The sequence below is a fragment of the Staurois parvus genome, unplaced genomic scaffold, assembly GCF_062004578.1.
Source record: "Staurois parvus isolate SC_StPar_1 unplaced genomic scaffold, SC_StPar_1.0 ptg000312l, whole genome shotgun sequence".
In the NCBI taxonomy this organism is placed as follows: domain Eukaryota; kingdom Metazoa; phylum Chordata; class Amphibia; order Anura; family Ranidae; genus Staurois; species Staurois parvus.
The window spans coordinates 2,232,282-2,253,719 of NW_028318108.1; the positions used below are offsets into that span (position 1 = coordinate 2,232,282).

Sequence of the window (21,438 nt, forward strand, 5' to 3'; positions counted from 1 at the left end):
TTTTTTTTCTTTACATACTGCCACCAGTGCAGTACAGCATCATCATAAAACTGAAAAAAAATTTTTCTCTTTTTTTAAGATTTTGTTTTCATATTACACTATGACCAAAGTAGTATAATGTTACCATAGTAACATTGTACTACTTTGGGGAAGAGATCAGCTTTTTTTTTTATATAAAATTTGTTTGCTTATAGTAAAGAATTTATTTGCTATAAGCAAGCATTTAACAGAATGAAATTGATTCATTCAGGTTTTTTTGTTGTGATTAGCTGTAATTGGCCATGGCTAATCACATGACACAGATGGGCTGTGATTGGCCCAGCCTGTGCATGTGATCGCTGTGACTATTCACAGCTAGACACACTTGTATACAATTGATGGCAATTATATAACATGGTCATGTGACCTGCTGTGATTAGTCACAGCAGGTCACATGATACTGGCAACAGGGCCGGTACACAGATCTGTCATCGGCCATGTCCGAAGTACACAGCCGGTGACAGATCTCGCCACAGCGCGGCCCTGCGGGAACGCACAAGTCGCGATCCGGGAAGGACGTCATATGACACTCTCCCAGAGGGGCAAGGTGTTCACACGGCCGTCATTTGACTGTAGGCCGGGCGGCAAGTGGTTAATGACTGGACAAATGTCGTTCAAAATTGCTTTTAAGTTTATTTTGTGTTCAACACACAATTTTGGAGTAAATGGACTCCCAAATGAAAAACACACCACTGATTTGAATTTTCTTGTCACTGTGGTTAAAACACAAAAAAAGAAAATCTAAATTTCTTAAAACAATACTATACTAGTGTATAGCCAGCCTAACTGAGCTTTTATGTGTTTATTGCAACAGATATGGCATTGTATCAATTTCATGAAGAACACAAAACTGGCTATTGCCTTTGGCCAGTCTGTGCAACAGCATATGGACACTCCTATGTTTCAAGAAGCAGAACCTGCAAGGTCGCCATGTCTGGGAACCAGGATCTGCAAAGTCAGATAAGGGTTTAATAAGTCACATGTATTTCCTCTTCTCACAGATGGAGACAAAAGTACCATAGGGGGAAGAAAATGAACAAATTTGCTTGGAATCCTATGAGGGGGCAAAATAAAAATTTGCATCATGTGAGGTGAACAAGCCGTCTTAACATTGCTCCATCATGCTCTATTCTACCCAAACAATTAAACACTTATTCTCGCTTACTTATCCCAGGTAATGAAGGTGGCCCTCTGCGTGGAAATTCCAAGTCCAGCTACCTGATTTATGTGAATTCCGGCATCTGCGAACAAGCATTACACGTCAGACTAGTCAATATTGACTTCAAATGTCAAATCCCTACAGGAGATTACCTTTCACGGCCTCCTTTACCACATTCACAAACTGCTCCCACAATACGTCAGGGTCAATTTCCACGTGACCACGACAAGGATACAGGACCTTTATCTGTCGAGGAGAGAAGGAAGAACAAGGAGGTAATTCTCAGTGACCTTTCTCTCTTGAATATGTAAAATTCACCTAACTTAGCACTCATGTACAATAAACCTTTCCCACAGGTGATACTCATACACAAATAAGAGCTTAACATGGAACTCCAGGATAAGCAAAAATTGTCTTAATATAAGAGTCACATGCATTTTTCCTTGGATCTTGGGTGTGCTTTGTGTATATCTTCCAGATCCATGCAGTCATCCAGTTTGTAACATTCTCCCTGTGCAGGAGCTCCCTGAGAAAAAGACCAATCATTGCTGCTCTCTCTCCTTGTGCAGAGTGAGTGGTCTTGTCTCCGCCTCCTCCTGTAGTTTTCTGCAGGCAGCCTGTAGTAGGTGCACCCCTTCTACAGAACTGCTCCCTGCGCTGGCTATTGTACAAGGTAATATCTGTGTTTACAAAGACATTTGGTGCACAAAGAGTAGATTTAATTCATTTCTGATTATTGAGGAATATCTATAAAATGAAAGTTTTTGATTTTGTTTACCTGAAGTTCAGCTTTAACAAAGGACACAACAACGTGCAGTACAGCGTCCCATACATCTCTGTGGTGAAGGCAAACTGCATGCATGTAACAAATTATATCCACAATGGAAACTTTTCTGAAATGTGCTACTGTGTTTACAACTGAGCGAAGTGTGGAGAGAGGCCACCATATCAGTAATGAAGAGCTCTGCTAGCAATAATATGTACTCCTGAAGGTCAAAACTGGTCAGAACATAATATCTAATTACAAGCTGAAATCTACCAGATTTCTTACAAAACTAAGCCATTGCTATTGGCAGCCTTTTAAAAAAAATAAATAAATAAAAGCCATAGAGCAATCTTATATTGCCCGATGATGTCATGTAAATCTCTAGTGATGGGATTGGCCAAAGGTGTAGAGAAATACTTACCAACTTCCATGATGTTGCTCCCTCCCTGGATGGATGTGCAAGGCAACACTCCCTTGCTAATGGAAATGCTGCAAAAATGTCACTCGGCAGCAATTCAGTGATGCCACGCTCATGCGGACAGTGAGAGAGTAACACCCTAAAGACAGCTGAACATTCCTCTACCCTGCAACACATCTGTTAGTGGAGAGTTTTTTGGCTTCAAAAGGATCATAAGGCCCCATGTACACGGGATACTTCTGAACAATGGAAACTGACTGCTGGAAAACGTAGGTTAAAAAACGTCTGTTTAGCCATGTTTGCATAACGCATTTATGTGCGTTTTTTATAGATAAGCACAGGAGAACCTCCCAAATGTCCCGAATGCACTGAAAAGTGGTAAATTATTAACTATTTCAGACTGTTTTAGAGAAATACGGAGAGTAGAATCAGAGACAGCAGTATGTGTTGACATTAGCTTAGGTGTGAGTTGCTCATTATGATTTCTTTTGTTTCTAAGGGTGGGAAAGGTGTCTGGTGGTGTCAGTCATTAAGGTCACCTGGCAGGGGCTCTTCATGAGGAATTTGAGGTGTGAATGGTCATTAACATATCTTTTTTTTCCAAGGGTGGGAGAGGTCTGAGGTGTGAATTGGTCACAGGACATCCTGTGTTCAGTGTTTTGTCCATCTGAGTACCTTGAAAACGCTTTGCATGCATTTTTCATGATGAAAAAAGGCTCTGGACAGCATTGGGAACTGGAAGAGTTAAAAAAAAATTTCAAAAGCAAATGCTTATAAATGCGATTTACCGCATTTACAAGAGTTTTGCATTTGAAACCCTGATAAAATCGACTGCTGAACGCAAGTTTTCTGCATTAAAAAAAAACGACTGTAAACTCAAATGCCTGTAAATGAAGATGTGTACATGGACACATAGGAAAACATTAGGGTGAGTTCAGGGGCTGCTGAAAAAAACGCTGAACAGCTCCTAAAATGTGAGTTTATCAGCTGCAGTGTACATGAGCCCTAGGTGTGACCTGCGTCTAAAGCAGGCCACAGACAGATCGAAATTAAGACAATTCCTACTGAACAGGCCAAAATTTGTTCCACAGGTGGTTCTGTTGGCAACACCCACTATATCAAAGTCAACTATTGTCAAAGGAGCCGAACGGAAAATTCTCAGTCAATTAGCACCTGAATCTAACCGGATGAAAGCATTTTCTGGAAATTATGGCAGCTGAGGCTGTCAAACTACAGTTGTTAGCAGTACAGATTCCTCCATCCATGTTTTCATCGGTGTGAGCCCCCGTTCACACCGATGCGACTTGTCATGCGATTTGCCAGTTCAAATCACATGACAAGTCGCACCCAATGATCAGCAATGGAACCATTGTAATAGGGGCAACTTCATCTTCGTAGGCGTCGCAGCGATTTGAAAAGTAGTTCCTGCACTACTTTTGGCAATTTCGGGTGCAACTTGCATAGACATCTGTGAATGAAGTCGCACAGACGTCTTAAAAGTCTCACCTGAAGTCACACTGAAATGCGACTTGAAAATCGTGCGACTTAAAGTGAAGTTGCACGATTTCAACTACATATTCAATGTGAACCCAGGCTTAATGTGTAAGGCCAGCTTAAGGCTTAGGCCTTATTTACACAGGGCATACAAAAGCATACGTCCATGTGCTGTGCTGTGCTTACCTGTGCAGGGATGCACGGGTGTTCCAATAATCCCTGAGCAGGCAGTTCCATTCATGTCTGCTGAGACACGGCAGCTGACACAGCCGCTACTCCTAATTTGACACCTATGTGGGTGCAGATGTATGTGTGCATTTGGGGACACACGCCTGCACCCAAATGGATGTCAAATTAGGAGTAGTGGCTGTGTCTTGCATCCACTTTGTCCCAATCAACATCATTAGGACTGCCTGCACAGAACACAGCATCCCCACGCGGGTAAACATGGCCCTCCATGGGTGTCCCGTGAGAATAAGGACTTAAGTCTTACACAGCAAACACAAACATGGAGAGCAGCAACCTCCAGGAGGACATACAGCAATTATGGTGGATGTAGCAGGTAGAACGGTGCCTCAGCTGCACGGCATGACATCACCAAGGAGCTGCTCGTAATAATCCGTATATAAAATGCTACAGGAGATGGCAGAGATATTAGAGGAATTCGAGGCTGTAGACATGCTACACGTGTGGTCAGGGAGACAGGAGGCAGGACTTAATATGGAAAGTTTTTTTTTTTTTTTCTTTAAGACAAATTTTTACTTGATTATCTATATGCAGTGATAAATTTAACCACTTTTATGTGGTCCGTTTATGTATATGTGCCAAAACGGGAGCAGTGCTGGAGTGGGTGGCCGTTCATAAACGGCCCCCTCATTCACTGCCTGTGTGCGCTCCCTGGGAGCACACAGCACCATGATCCAATGCACAGCGATCACCGATCGCTGTACGGGACCTCTGTGCGAGGTCCCGATCATGTGATCACTGATTGGCCAATCAGTGATCACGTGCAGAGTAGTAAGCAAGATGTCACTTCCGATATCATTGCTTACTTGTAAAATCTGTGAATGATCACAGAGGTCACATGGTACAATGCTATTCACAACAGCTTTGTACCATGTGACAAGCTGTGACCAATCACAGCTCTCACATTATTTCTCAATGGCTGCAGGAATGCAGCCAGAGAGGAGAAATTATTGCTTTTACAGCCTTTATGGGTGTAAAAGCAATCAGTGTAAAAAAAGAAGAAAAAAAAAATCTTCATTACCCCCACAAGTAGTACAGTGTCACTATGGTGATGCTGTACTGCTAGGGTGACAGTATGTAAAAAAAAAAAAAATATAAAAAAATGTAAAAACACAATTTTTAAAAATTATAATTTTTAGTTAAACCAATTTGTTTTTTTTGTTTTTGTTTTTTTACTAAACAGATAGCTGAATACATTTTGGCCAAGATTTATGAAGAAAGATTTTTTTATTTGAAAAATTTTATAAGAAAAACATTTTTTTTTTTCAAAATGTTTGGACTTTTTCATTTATATAGCAACAAAAATTAAAATCCCAGAGGTAGATAAATACCACCAAAATAAAAGTTTTATCTGTCTCAAAAAAAATGCTAAAAAATTTACATGGGTAGTGTTGCATGACTGCACAATTGTCATTCAAAGTGTGACAGCGCTGAAAGCTAAAAACTGGCCTGGACAGGAAGGGGTTGAAAGTGTTCGGACTTGAAGTAGTTATATAACCAGCTATATGGTTAGGGAACTAAATATCTAATAGAAAAAGACAGAAAAGATGCAGTATATACATACTATTAGAGGTTGAATCTGGTACATATCAGACTCGGAGATCAAAATGTTTATTAAAAGAAAAAGGAAAAAAATATGTAAAGGCCTAAAACACTGTTTTGCAGATTTTCATACAAGATTTGTAATAGAATATTATGCATAACAGACTCCATTGTCATAGGCAGGTAGCTTGACACAAGCCAAGGGCACTTGCTGTCATTTAGGCTGGCCATATGCAGATAACATTTTCCTTTGAAAATGTTCATTTTAAGAATGTTTGTTCGATTTTCTAATCATTAGTGGGGTCAAATCAATTTTGTTTTTTGACCTCAGCAATGAGAAAATTTGAAGGCGCAGAATAGAAAAATTCTCGAACAAATTTTCAGGCAGTAAATGTTGCTTTCATTCAGAAATGACATTCATTTTAAAATTGAATGTTAAAAGCAAGTGAAAGGTTCCAATGACATTCATCCATTCACTGAATGTACAAAGAATTTTTGTACAAATATTCTCATACGGATATCGATCCGTGTATGGCCAGCACAAGACATTTAGTAGCAACATGTTTTTGTTTTTTTTAATCACCTGTCACAGGGGTGTGGAAATTATTGAAAAAAACTACTTGTCCAGGGACTAAATCTGTGTCCCAATCTACTTGTCTCTCATGACAAGTAGATTGTGCTGATAACAAAATAAATAAATTTTAACCAAAAGTGTGTGTATATGTGGGAGGTTTATGTGCTTGGGTGTCACTTTTTACAATTAAACCCCCTCCCCCCCCAAAAAAACTGGTGTACTGAAATGTGTGTGTGTTGTACGGTGTATACTGACATGTATGAACAGTGTACTGCACTGTGTATACTGACATGTATGAACAGTGTACTGAAATGTGTGTGTGCTGCACTGTGTATACTGACATGTATGAACAGTGTATTGAAATGTGTGTGTGTGTGCTTCACTGTGACATGTATGAACAGTGTATTGAAATGTGTGTGTGTGTGTGCACTGCACTGTGCATACTGACATGTATGAACAGTGTACTGAAATGTGTGTGTTCTGCACTGTGTATACTGACATGTATGAACAGTGTACTGAAATGTGTGTGTGCTGCATTGTGTATACTGACATGTATGAAGTGTATTGTGTGTGTGCTGCATTGTGTATACTGACATGTATGAAGGGTATTGTGTGTGTGCTTCACTGTGACATTTATGAACAGTGTATTGAAATGTGTGTGCGCTGCACTGTGTATACCGACATGTATGAACGGTGTACTGAGCTGTACGTGCGCTGCACTGTGTATACCGACATGTATGAACGGTGTACTGAGCTGTACGTGCGCTGCACTGTGTATACCGACATGTATGAACGGTGTACTGAGCTGTACGTGCGCTGCACTGTGTATACCGACATGTATGAATGGTGTACTGAGCTGTACGTGCGCTGCACTATGTATACCGACATGTATGAACAGTGTACTGAGCTGTATGTGTGCTGCACTGTGTATACTGACATGTATGAACGGTGTACTGAGCTGTATGTGTGCTGCACTGTATTTTCTGATATGTAAACAAATAATGTATTCTGCACGCAGGCCAGCTAATCTGCTGACCAACTAATCAGTTGACAACCATTTTCATAATTAATTAGAATAGATTATGTCAACTGTTTCCGCCTTACTCATTGTTCCTTATAAAATATTGAGTTTATTCAGAACACCACAGTGTACAGTACGCAAAAAAAATTTTACTGACGCGTTTCAGCCTGCACGGCTTTACTTCTACCACTTATGAAGAGAGCCGTGTAGACTGAAACGCGTCAACTAAACTGTATTTTTGCATGCTGTACACTGTGGTGTTCTGGATAAATTCAAGATTTTAGAAGCAACAACAGCTGTGCGGATCAGTTATGTAGGCTTCCCGCAGCCTCAAACATTTGTGCAGCTTTACACAAAAGCGTAATACATCCACACAATGGTCTAGGAGCAAACTGCAATATGGATGTACTGCATGTCTGAGGTTCCTCCGCCCAGCTAAAGGAGGTTTCAATCTGACGCCGGATTAATCTGGATGAATAAACTGTGTGCTCCTGACGTACAATTGGCTTTTCACAAAAATCTCCAATTGTTTTTTCTTACTAAGAAGCTTTTGTTTAGCGATTTACTCCAATATCAGTGCAACAATCATGGAACCGAGAGCAACCCATTCTATGACACCTGTTTACCTTGTCATGTGGCTATCTATTACAGGGGCTGATGGGAGTATAGGCTGACAAGAACAGAGTCCAATCCCTATCTTATCTGTACATTTACTACACAATCATCACCTTACTCTTTGCTAATCTTGTGCTCTCGGATAACAGAATGTAGGGAAGAGATCTGATTATACTTGTACTCAAACATAAAGAATCCTCTGTACAAAGGCCAATCGCTGCAAGTCATCTGAAAGGTCTGAGAGTGCAGGAATTCTCCTGATGGTGTTTGCTGTAGTGTGGGAACATTCCAAGAATGCAACATGTTCACTTCACTTGGCTTAGCAAATGTGGAAGAAATACACAATCAGGTGCAAGGAAAATGCAAAAAAAGTTTGGAGGTCTTTAGCTATTGACTCTGCAGACAGTTGGCCACTTCTGCGCACTGTGCGCTTCAGTATATGCTGACCCCGCTCTGTCATTTTACGTGGCCTACCACTTCATGGCTGAGTTGTTGTTGTTCCCAGTTGCTTCCACTTTGTTATAATACCACTAATAGTTGACGGTGGAATATTTAGTAGCAAGGAAATTTCACAGATGGACTTATTACACAGGTGGTAACCTATCACGGTACCACACTTGAATTCACTGAGATAGCTAGATACACACATACATACAATACACCTCCTCCACTGTAGTGAAAAACAAACTCTCTCTCTTGTACCTCACTATACATACATTACAAATAGACAGAAAATATAAAAAGTCTACACACCCCTGTTAAAATGTCAGGTTTCTGTGATGTGGTTGCACACTCTCTTATAACTGGGGATGTAGCTATTTTATTTTCACTGGAGCTCCACTTTAAGGTGACAAATGATCCACTGGGACTACAATGCCCCTTCCCCCTCGGTAAGAGTTTAGTGCAATATCTGGTGATCTTGGTACTTCAGTGATCATGTTCTTTTTCTATAAGTTGAGCAAACTGTTGGCACTATATAAATCCTGTATAATAATAATAACAACTAGAAAAGCTACAATTTCTGGGGAAAGTGTGTGAAGTGTTCTTGCCTCCACCAGTAGTCTACAACTGGAATGGGCGGAGTAACTGGGTGGAGTGGCTTGTCACTCTGCTGCCTGCTCACACACCTGGGTTCCTATGGCAACTCACTCTACAGCAAGGGCAGAGAAGAGCGGTTAAAAACAAACTGCTCCAACTTGCTCACTTCACTGGCGGTTGCCATCTTCAAACGGTTGTAGTTTCAAAATTATAAATCGTGGATACGAATTTAACTATAGGTATTTACACATTTTCTTATGGTGGATTAACTACATATACAGTATATAGAGTTTTTTCACTTGAGTGAGGGAGGTGTATTGTAGCACTTTATATATGTTTAATTTTGCATAAGGCACCACTACACTATCTATTTATACATTGTCACACGCTCTTACTGGGTTTGTGTTAGGTGTCAGCAGCTGCCCATTTCATTTTCCTTATTCACCCATTGCATGGTTTCATCTGTGTATTTAAAAGGGTTACTAAACCCAGAACCCTGAATTCACGATATCTGGTCTCCCACAGTACACAGAACATGAAAATTAAACTTTTTGTAAATATAAAACTGCTAAATATCTTTTCTCATCAGCAGTATAGCAGTCTTGTGACTTTTATCAGTGTCCAGCAGAGCATTGGTTAGAACTTGGAGGAGTTTTCATTCTGCTCTGACTGTCCTATGAGACTGCAGGACCCCTGATCTCTGTCTGGACAGTGCTGATTGGCTCTGTGCTGATCACATGCACTTTCCCAGGAGAAAAAAAACAAACTCTAGCAACACACACCAAACTGAGAATGTACAGCTTGCCCCCAAGGCTCTGTTCTATCAGCAGATAGATTGGGGACAGTAGAAGAAGAAGAGGAGGCTAAAAGAAGACAGGATCAAAAAGCCTTGTTACACAATGCAGAGGATTAACCCCTTAAGATCCACAGTGAGTACAATCTGCGGTGCATTTAGGTTTTGTGCTGCCCTAGGCAACACAAAAATTGCCCCCCCCTCCACAGAGAGCCTGACACTGACCAAGAGCACCCCTGCCCTCCACTACCACTACCCCCACACCATCCCATATGGTTAGAGAAAGACACTCACCTTCACAGCTCCGGACATCCCCAGCAATGAGAGTCATGCTGTGCATACACCGTCATGAAACCCGCAGCATCTCTCAGAACCCACCAGGTCCCCATGCCGCGTGTGTCCCTTCTTCCGTCCCTTCTTCCAAGGGGCAGTGCTGCCCCCCCTGAAAAATGCCACCCTAGGTAAATGCCTTGTGGTAAATACACCCCTGAGTATAACAAGCAAAAAAAAAAAAAAAAAATATTATAGATATATATATTATATATCTATCTCTCTCTCTATATCTATCTATAATATTTTTTTTCCCTAGCTTTCTAAAGTTGAAAATCTCTCGATCGAAGTAGTAATTTTGATAGGTCAGTGTTTTTCCTGGGCCTTGACATCATGCTTTTTGCAACACACAGGCCATAATAAAATGCCAACTGAAAAATAGCATATTGATTGGCAAACTATGCTGAACAAATTACTGTTTTTGAAATGAACATTGGAGTAAAGATCTACAGGTCTATGGACAGTTTAACTGCTATGTCAGCGATATTATACCTTTTTCATTGCATACATGTGCCATTAAGCAGTGCCACAAAACCCCAGCCCTAGCCATGATCTTGTAGCAGTAAAATACGACCTTGCCACAACATCTGTTCTAGAGGAATGTCTTCAACATAATGTGCATAAATACATATCAAAGTACATGTGAGCACAGGGTTACCCCTGTATAAGATCCTAACAATAAATCTGTTATTCAATAAGGCAATGCATTCAAAAGCCAGCTGCAGCCAAAACTGATATTTCAGGTTTCAGTGGTTTCTTTAACCGCAAGCTGGCTTCTGTTTCTGTCTCTGGGACCTCAGTGCTGAGTGATTTCCAAAGTTCCCAGCTACACTTGCTGCCACAGCCATTTTAAACGCAAATGATGCTGTCACATTCACCTCTCCAATATGCAGAGCAGCCTTCTCAGCAAGGGTTTCTTGAGCAATGAGCAATTCCTGACTCTCAGACAAGCAACCACTGACAAATCATCTTTATTCTTCAGGCCTCCAGTGTAAAAGGGGTCATCCTTCCACTGGCCACCAGTGTAAAAGGGGTCATCCTTCCACTGGCCACCAGTGTAAAAGGGGTCATCCTTCCACTGGCCACCAGTGTAAAAGGGGTCATCCTTCCACTGGCCACCAGTGTAATAGGGGTCATCCTTCCACTGGCCACCAGTGTAATAGGGGTCATCCTTCCACTGGCCACCAGTGTAATAGGGGTCATCCTTCCACTGGCCACCAGTGTAATAGGGGTCATCCTTCCACTGGCCACCAGTGTAATAGGGGTCATCCTTCCACTGGCCACCAGTGTAATAGGGGTCATCCTTCCACTGGCCACCAGTGTAATAGGGGTCATCCTTCCACTGGCCACCAGTGTAATAGGGGTCATCCTTCCACTGGCCAACAGTGTAAAAGGGGTCCTTCTTCCACTGGTCACCATAAATGGGCACTTCACAGACCAACATTTTACGGGGCACTTTTCCACTGACCACCAGTGTGAGGGAGAACAGCAATTTTCAATGTATCGGTCTTTTCTGGCCATCACAACTATTGCACTTGTTATTTCATTTTTATTACTGAATATTTTGTTGTACAGAAAAAGCCATGGGTGTCACATATGCCAAGTCTGACACTTTATCTATTCTTACAATTGGTAATAGGCAGTGGGATTCTGTCAGTTAATTCTGCCATGAGTGCCTGTAAAAGAAGTTTCCTTTATGGTATATAGGAAAGTCTGACCAATGGGGCATAAGGCAGTATGTTGTTATGGATGAACTTATGTGTGACTCCTATTTGAGTAGCATCTGGGAGGGTCCCATTGCCATTAGCAATAGTTCAATTTACACATAGGGATATGGTGCAGCAGATCCATGGTAGTCAGTTTATATACAAAAATGTACTAGATTTTATGTATTCATATACATCAATTAGACATTGTAATTATTAGCAGGGGGTTCCCTGAAACTTAAATGTTATTTAAGGGTTTCTCAATGTTAAAAAGGTTGCGAAAAACTGATGTGAAGTTCAAACAATTTGGCAATCCATCAAACAGTGATACCTTTGTTATGGCCTTATGGGAGGGAGCATAGCACAATCTATTGGGTGATAATCTAATTTGTGGACAGTGACATTAGTAGGCCCAACGTCTCCTATCCTGAGTCTTGGAATTATGACCTGCAAAGATGTGAACTAGACCAACTGTCACTTGCCCCTTCCGAGTCAGTCCTACTATTTTCCAACATGACCAGCTTGGAGCCTGCATTGAAGCTCACATGGAAATTGATGTCTCTGCAATCTGCACATCAGTTTCCATGCATGTATGGGGTGAATGAGCCGTAAATCAATGGGTTTCTACCCCATTCACACTTGTGAGACTTGTCATGCAACTTTGGAAATCAAAAAAGAGTGTATAAAGCAGGGGTCAGCAACCAGTAGATCTCAGCCAGGTGACTGGTAGATTGAAGTCTAGGCTTGCTGACTGGCCATCCCAGAGCATCAAACAAAGTGCAATGCAGAGGGACTACTTGTAAAGTTGGAGGTGTAGTAGGGAGCAGGAGCCGCATAAGCTGATGCCTCCTCTGTGGTGCTGGCTCCTGTCCCACGAGGAGCGATACCAACTGCACTCCACCTCTTATCCCGGCTAGTGGTCTCCAGAGTGGTGCCAGTAACAGGAAAGAAGAGATCTTAACCTCCCTAGCGGTATGATTATTTCAGATTTTTGGTGCTGAAAGCGGTACCATTATTTTGCATGGAAATATGTAGTTTTTTTATTGTAGGCTGTAATATTTAGGAATAACTCACTGAAATCTGTCCGAACAAGAGTCTATTAAACATCCCGGGTATGATAAAATTTGAAGCACAAAATCATAAATTATAATTTAATAAATAATCATAAAAAATAATATAATATTACATTTAATTCAATAATATAATCAAACCAAAAACACTGAAATTTGAAATATAGCACCAAGTTCGCACATTGCTGAGCAAAGTCGCAAAATCGTTTTCAGTATCTGATGACGAATTTCCCCCACAAATCATCACTCAATTCTGCAAGTGGTTCTGATTTACTATCGCTGTTCTCTAGCTGGTCTAAAACCACTTTTGACCTAAAGGGACACTTTTTGGACGCCGTGGACTTTTCTAAGTTTCCAGGCAGAAAGAACATTCAAAATGCAGAGAGGGGACAGGACAGAGCACTAGGGACAAAATGTATGTGAAATGGGTTGAAACAGCAATGTTTTACTATGTAAAATTGTTTTGAAAAAAAGACTTTTTTAAAAAATTTTCAAATTTCCCGCCGCCTGCGGCGCCCGTACGTCCCAGGAACCGGAACACGGGAGCCGGATGCCGGCATTTGCCGGAGGAGATGGCCGGGGACGCTGCAGGGGACACATCGCTGGAGCGAAGTACAAGGTAAGTGCTGCAGGGACTCCCTATACAGTGCTGCATGGTAAGCCCGAGTGTAGCTCGGGGTTACCGCTTTTGGTATAGACATTTTACCTCGAGCTACACTCGGGAATACCGTTAGGGAGGTTAAGGTCAATGTGAAGCAATACACAGGGCATAATAGTATAGGGCTGCTTTCACTTCTCTCCCACCTCAACAACAACCTCCTCGATCCCCTACACTCCACCGAAACCAAAACTCTCCTTACTGAAACTCTCCAACGACCTGCTAACCGCCAAAGCTAATGGCCACTATTCAGTGCTCCTACTCCTTGACCTCTCCGCGGCTTTCGACACAGTTGACCACCCCCTCCTCCTCAAAAAAACTACACTCCCGTGGCCTCAGAGATTCCGCTCTCTCCTGGCTCTCGTCCCACCTATCACAACGCTCCTTCAGCGTTACCTATAACGTTACCACCTCCCCCTCTCTGTTCGGGTCCCTCAAGGCTCTGTCCTCGGGCCCCTTCTCTTCTCCATCTACACCTCCTCCCTTGGCCAAGTCATATACTCTCACGGCTTCAACTACCACCTATATGCCGACGACACACAAATCTATCTCTCAACCCCCCACCTCACCCCCTCAGTCTCCGCCCGAATCACAAGCCTACTGAACGACATATCAGATTGGATGTCGCTCCACTTCCTTAAACTGAACCTCTCCAAAACAGATCTCCTAGTCTTCCCCCCAGCCCGCACACCACCCCCCACTGACTTTTCCATCACGTACAACAATGCCACCATCTGGCCCGCCCCGCAGGCCAGAATACTTGGTGTCATTCTTGACTCCAATCTATCCTTCCAGCCCCTAGTCCAATCACTAACTCATGCAGACTCCACCTCCGCAACATGGCCAAATACGCACGTTCCTAACCCCAGAAACCACTAAGCAGCTCATCCACTCCCTCATCATATCACGACTCGATTACTGCAACTCCCTCCTCACTGACCTGCCTCGCCACAGGCTATCCCCACTTCAGTCGATCCTGAATACGGCTGCCAGACTCATCCACCTTACCAACCGCTCCATCTCCGCCACCCCCCTCTGCCAATCCCTCCACTGGCTTCCGATTGCCCAAAGGATCAAATTCAAAATCCTAACGATGACGTACAACGCTGTCCATCATACTGCCCCGAACTACATCACCGACCTAATATCCAAGTACCACCCTACACGCACTCTCCGCTCCTCACAAGACCTCCTTCTCTCTAGTCTCCTCCTCCCATGCCCACCTCCAGGACGTCACCCATACTCTGGAACTCTCTACCCCAATCCTTCAGACTATCACCTACTCTCCTCTCCTTTAGGCGCATCCTGAAAACCCACCTCTTCAGGGAAGCCTACCCCACCCCCTGCTAATTCCCGACCTCCTCCACTCTTCCTACCACTCCATCCCCCCCAGCTATTTCCTCCTGTACCACTATCCCCTCCCTCCTAGATTGTAAGCTCCAAGGAGCAGGGCCCTCGAACCCCTCGTGTATCGCACTGTATTGTTACTGTACTGTTGCATGTTCTGTCTCCCATTGTAATGTACAGCGCTGAGCAAACTGTTGGCGCTTTATAAATACTCTAAAATAATAATAAATAATAATGTGTTGGTATACCCACACTGCCGGTGCAGTGCAGTGTACCCGCAGCTTTCCTGCGCTTAGACATAGACTTCTATTATATCCTGAGAACATGGCGCACTTTCTGAAAGCACACCAAAACTCCTTGTATATTCCACATTAAAAAAAGAATCAGAAAGCAGCCATCACTACAAACTGTGCACTCATCACACAACAGAAAAAATATTACAAACAGTAAAGTGTTATCATTGCAAAGACCCCAAAACATTAAATTATAAATACTATCTAAATGTGTGTGTGTGATATATACACATATATATATATATATATATATATATATATATATATATATATATATATATAAATAAATATTAAGATACACTATATTGTCAAAAGTATTGGGACGCCTGCCTTTACACGCACATGAACTTTAATGGCATCCCAGTGTTAGTCCATAGAGTTCAATATTGAGTTGGCCCACCCTTTGCACCTATAACAGCTTCAACTCTTCTGGGAAGGCTGTCCACAAGGTTTAGGAGTGTGTCTATGGGAATATTTGACCATTCTTCCCGAAGTGTATTTGTGAGGTCAGGCACTGATGTCAGATGAGAAGGCCTGGCTCACAGTCTCTGCTCTAATTCATCCCAAAGGTGTTCTATCGGGTTGAAGTCAGGACTCTGTGCAGGCCAGTCAAGTTCCTCCACCCTAAACTCACTCATCCATGTCTTTATGGACCTTGCTTTGTGCACTGGTGCGTAGTCATATTGGAACAGAAAGGGGCCATACCCAAACTGTTCCAACAAAGCTGGGAGCATGAAATTGTCCAAAATGTCTCGGTATGCTGACACCTTAAGGAGTTCCCTTCATTGGAACTAAAGGGCCAAACCCAACCCCTGAAAAACAACCCCACAACATAATCCCCTCTCTACCAAACTTTACACTGGACACAATGCACTCAGGCAAGTACCGTTCTCCTGGCAACCGCCAAACCCATCCATTGGATTGCCAGACAAAGAAGCGTGATTGGTGACTCCAGAGAACACATCTCCACTGCTCTAGAGTCCAGTGGCGGCGTGCTTTACACCACTGCATCCAACGCTTTGCATTGCACTTGGGGATGTAAGGCTTGGATGCAGCTGCGCTGCCATAGAAACCCATTCCATGAAGCTCTCCAAGCACTGTTGTACTAATCTGAAGTCCACACGAAATTTGGAGGTCTTTAGCTACTGACTTTGCAGACATTTGGTGACTTCTACACACTGTTCGCTGACCCTGCTCTGTCACTTTATGTGGCATATCACTTGGTGGCTGAGTTGTTGTTGTTGTTCCCAGTTGTTTCCACTTTGTTATAATACCACTAACAGTTGACGGTGGAATATTTAGTAGCAAGGAAATTTCACGGATGGACTTATTACACAGGTGGCAACCTATCACAGTACCACGCTTGACTTCACTGAGCTCCTGAGAGAAACCCATTCTTTCACAAATGTTTGTAGAAGCAGTCTGCATGCCTAGGTGCTTGATTTTATACACCTGTGACCATGGAGGTGATTGGAACACCTGAATCCAATGATCTGAGCAAACAAAATACTGGTAGTGCAGATTGTTCTCACAATTTTTTTTACATCACAGAAACCTCACATTTTCACAGGGGTGTGTAGACTTTTTATATCCACTGTATATAATATGATTTACCATATCCTAACAGAATATATATATATAATTTATATCAGGTACTTATATAGCGCCGTCAATGTACAAAGCGCTTTACATATATATTGTACATTCACATCAGTCCCTAACCCTCAAGGGGCATAAAATCTAACACACACACACTTAGATAGTGTTTAGAATTTATTGATTTGGGGTCTTTGCACTGATAGCGCTTCACGGTTGGTAATATTATTCCAAGACACCTTAGCGCCTTGTATTTTTTAAAAATAAATAAAAGGAGTTCTTTGATTGAATGTGGCAGCGGTAGTGCTGTCACTAACCCTTCTCTCCACCTTGTCCAATTAGAGAATTCTGTGCATTCACAGAAAAAAATATAGGGTGTTCTTTGAATGGTGGCAGCACCAGGTAAGTCACCCGCTGTGGTTGGTGTGCAGTCAGCACAGGACCTAGGAAACCATAAAGATCATTGTAGTAGTGCCAACTGCTACAGTGAGTGTCCCCTCCCCCAGCAACCCATCAGGTGTAGGTGATATCCAGTCCACGCTGGAACAATATACAGTTGCAAGAAAAAGTATGTGAACCCCTTGGGATTATGTGGAGTTTTGCATGAATTGGGAATAAAATGTGCTCTGAACGTCATCTAAGTCACAACAATAGAAGAACACAGTCTGCTGAACATAATACTACACAAACATTAGATGTTGCCATTGTTTAATTGCACATAACATGTAAACATTCACAGTGCAGGGAGGAAAAAAGTATGTGAGCCCTAGCTTGATGACTTTTCCCAGAGCTAATTGGAGCCAGGAGTGAGCCAACCTTGACTCCAATCAGTGTGATGATATTGGATGTGTTGCTGACAGCTGTCCTGCCCTTAAAAAACACACACCTGTTTTGGGTTTACTGGTTTCAAGAAGCACTGTCTGATGTGAACCATGCCTCGCAGAAAAGAGCTCTCAGAAGACCTACGATCAAGAATTGTTGACTTGCATGAAGCTGGAAAGGGTTACAAAAGTATCTCCAAAAGCCTTGATGTTCATGTGTCCACGGTAAGACAGACTGTCTACAAATGGAGAAAGTTTAGCACTGTTGCTACTCTCCCTAGGCGTGGTCGTCCTGTAAAAATGACTACAAGAGCACAGCGCAGAATGCTGCATGAGGTAAAGAAGAATCCCAAAGTGTCAGCTAAAGACCTACAGAAATCTCTGGCACATGCTAACATTTTTGTTGACACATCTACAATAAGGAAAACATTAAACAAGAATGGAGTACATGGGAGGACACCACGGAGGAAGCCATTGCTGTCCAAAAAGAATATTGCAGCACGTTTGAAATTTGCAAAAGAGCACCTGGATGTTCCACAGCACTACTGGCAAAATATACTGTGGACAGATGAAACCAAGATTGAGTTGTTTGGGAAGAACGCACAACACTATGTGTGGAGAAAAAAAGGCACAGCACACCAACATCAAAACCTCATCCCTACTGTAAAACATGGCGGAGGGAGCATCATGGTTTGGGGCTGCTTTGCTGCCTCAGGGCCTGGACGGATTGTTGTCATTGATGGGAAAATGAATTCCAGAGTTTATCAAGACATTTTGCAGGAAAACGTACGACCATCTGTCCGCCAACTGAAGCTCTGCAGAGGATGGGTGATGCAACAGGACAATGACCCAAAGCATACAAGTAATTCAACAAAACAATGGCTGCAACAGCACAGAATACGCCTTCTGGAGTGGCCCAGTTAGAGTCCTGACCTCAACCCGATTGAAATGCTGTGGCATGACCTTAAGAGAGCGATTCACACCAGACATCCCAAGAATATTGCTACACTGAAACTTTTTGTGAAGAGGAGTGGTCCAAAATTACTCCAGATCGTTGTGCAGGTCTGATCTGCAACTACAGGAAACGTTTGGTTGAGGTTATTGCTGCCAAAGGAGGGTCAACCAGTTATTAAGTCCAAAGGTTCACATACTTTTTCCTCCCTGCACTGTGAATGTTTACATGTTATGTGCAATTAAACCATGGCAACATCTAATGTTTGTGTAGTATTATGTTCAGCAGACTGTGTTCTTCTATTGTTGTGACTTAGATGACGTTCAGAGCACATTGTATGCCCAATTCATGCAAAACTCCACGTAATCCCAAGGGGTTCACATACTTTTCTTGCAACTGTAAGTGTGCAATGATGATCCCATGGAGCTCAGATTTAAAGGGATGCCATGGCCCTCCCCTCTGCACCCCAGAGATGACGGACAGTTGGAAGTCTGTCTGTCCCCTGCTTCTCTTCCCGACAAATCCTGGGACAGTCCCGGCTGGAACGAAGAATCTGGTGACAGAACGTGCGATCCATAGAGATGGGAGCTAGATCGATGCCTGCACTGTTACCTGGAACACACACAGCGCTCCGCTCCTGCACTCACCTTGTCCTCAGCACTCCCACAGATCTCTGCGGCCGAGTTGTATACATGACACCGAACGATCGTACTGCCCACATCCACCGCCAACACCAGCCGCTCCCGGTACCCGTTCCGGACCGATCCCATCCTCAGGATGACAGGATACTCTTTGGGTGGAGCTGGGCAGTTCTCCGGGGTGGGGCCGTCCTCAATGGAACCATGTTTACAGGGGGCGGAGCCGAGGAAGCGAAACTTGTCAATGAGAGCGACCATATTAACTTTTGGCAGATCAAGTAGGTTGCTGCTAAGCCGCCATTTTTACTAAGGGCACTTTTATTATCACGTGTTGATTGTTGGCTATTAGCTGTTATTGGCTATTAGGTACCCTGTTCCAAACCACTAACTAGGCAGTAAACCTATCTCTTGCCAACTGGGGAATTTTTAACAGTTTTCACAGACTGTACATGTTAAAGTGGTTCTAACTTCGCCCCAAACGGGTTGCAGCCCCAATCCTCTTCTTTTGGGGTCCCCTCTGCCGTTCCTGGCTCCTCCTCTTTGGTGAGCACTCCATAGAAAGGCTCTTTCTCTAGGGGCGCTCATGTGGGTTTGATCATGCGCTGCGAGATTATATATAAAAAAAAGGACTTTATAATCACAGTGGTTCTAAAGACAAAACATTTTTTACCTGAAAGCGAAGCTCCAGTTACAATATAAAAAAATAAAAGTCAGCAACTACAAACTCTGCAGTTGCTGACTTGTAAAAAACAGACACCTGTCCTCACCTGTCCATCAATCCAGAGGTGTCCTCACCACAGCTGGGTTCACTGGCAGTCTTCTCTCCCTGGTGCCGGCATCTTCAGGGTGGGCACCTGGCTGTGACAGCTTGTGGCTTCATAGCTGTGCCCACTGCACATGAGACAAGCGCTGAAGTTTGTCAATGGACTGTAGTCTTCTGGGACCTCACGTGTCCCAGAAGACTACGGGGAGGGAAAAAGAGAGGACAACCTCTGCTTCCCATCGCCCAGGAAGTGGAAATCGTAGCAGAAGTGGGAGCCCGTGCCTGTCAAAATTGGTTACCCGCTCACCAAAGATGCCAATCCTTAACAGGGATCGGGGGATAAAGCCTTAAAGCTGAATTCCCTCTTTTGAGTGGAGCTCAGCTTTAATGTATTCCTTGCATTAACCACTTCCAGATCGGACACTTTTACCCCCTTCCTGACCAGGGCAATTTTCAGCTTTTAGCGCTATCACACTTTGAATGACAATTGCGCGATCATGCAACACTGTACCCAAATTACTTTTTTACTATTTTTTTGAGACAGATAAAGCTTTATTTTGGTGGTATTTATTCACCACTGGGATTTGTATTTTTTTTGCTATGTAAATGAAATGTCCAAAAATTTTGAAAAAAAGTGTTTTTTTTATTAAATTTTGCAAATAAATAATATTTCATCATAAATCTTAGCCAAAATTTATTCCGTTATCTTTTTAGTAAAAAAAAAAAATCCAAATTAGTTTATAAGCAAAAATTATAATTTTTAAACATTTTTTTTACATTTTTATTTTATTTTTTTATATTATTATTTTTTATTTTTATTTTTTTTTTACATACGGTCACCCTAGCAGTACAGTGTCACCATGGTGACACTGTACTACTTGTGGGGGGTGATGAAGATTTTTTTATTTTTTTTTACACTGATTGCCCATATAGGATGTAAAAGCAATCATTTCTCTTTCTGTGTGCATTCTTGCACTCATTGAGAAGTACTGAGTGAGCTGTGATTGGTCACAGCTTGTCACATGGTACAAGGCTTTTGTGACTAGCCTTGTACCATGTGACCTCTGTGATCATTCACGGATTTCACACGTAGTAAGCAATGATGTCACAAGTGACATCTTGCTTACTACTTTGCATGTGATCACTGATTGGCCAATCAGTGATCACATGATCGGGACCTCGTACAGAGGTCCCGTCCGACGATCGGTGTTTCACTGTGTCCGGAGGACACAGCGGGCACCAGATCGCGGTGCTGCGCGCTCCCAGGGAGCGCGCACAAGCAGGGTGCGGGGAGGCCGTTTATAGACAGCCACCCGACCCTGCAGTGCCACCGTCCGGCCGTTTATATACAACGGCCGGACGGGAAGTGGTTAAGGTAAAAAAAATTTAGACATCTGTTTTGGCCCCTCACCCCCCTTTAACGTAACCGAGCACTCATTTGATCCAGAGCTGTGCACACCTACAGCTCTTCTCTCCTCTCACATCCATGTCTCTTTGGCTTTGCTGGGACACCAGGAGCCACTGGCTCCCGCTGCTGTCAATCAAAGCAAGTGACGAGG

General features: G+C 42.9%; 1 protein-coding gene across 1 annotated transcript in view; it reads right to left on the reverse strand.

Annotated features, from left to right (window-relative positions):
- The window catches only part of GK5 (glycerol kinase 5), an 80,924-nt gene extending 61,589 nt beyond the window's left edge, over positions 1 to 19,335 (reverse strand). The window contains exons 1-3 of the mRNA XM_089683521.1: positions 19,126 to 19,335; positions 1,351 to 1,444; positions 1,205 to 1,280 (exon numbers count right to left, since the gene is read on the reverse strand). Of these exons, the coding sequence (XP_089539647.1) occupies positions 1,205 to 1,280; positions 1,351 to 1,444; positions 19,126 to 19,248 (293 nt within the window). The 5' untranslated portion in view covers positions 19,249 to 19,335. The remainder of the gene's footprint in view (positions 1 to 1,204; positions 1,281 to 1,350; positions 1,445 to 19,125) is intronic.
- Positions 19,336 to 21,438: the final 2,103 nt, after the last annotated feature.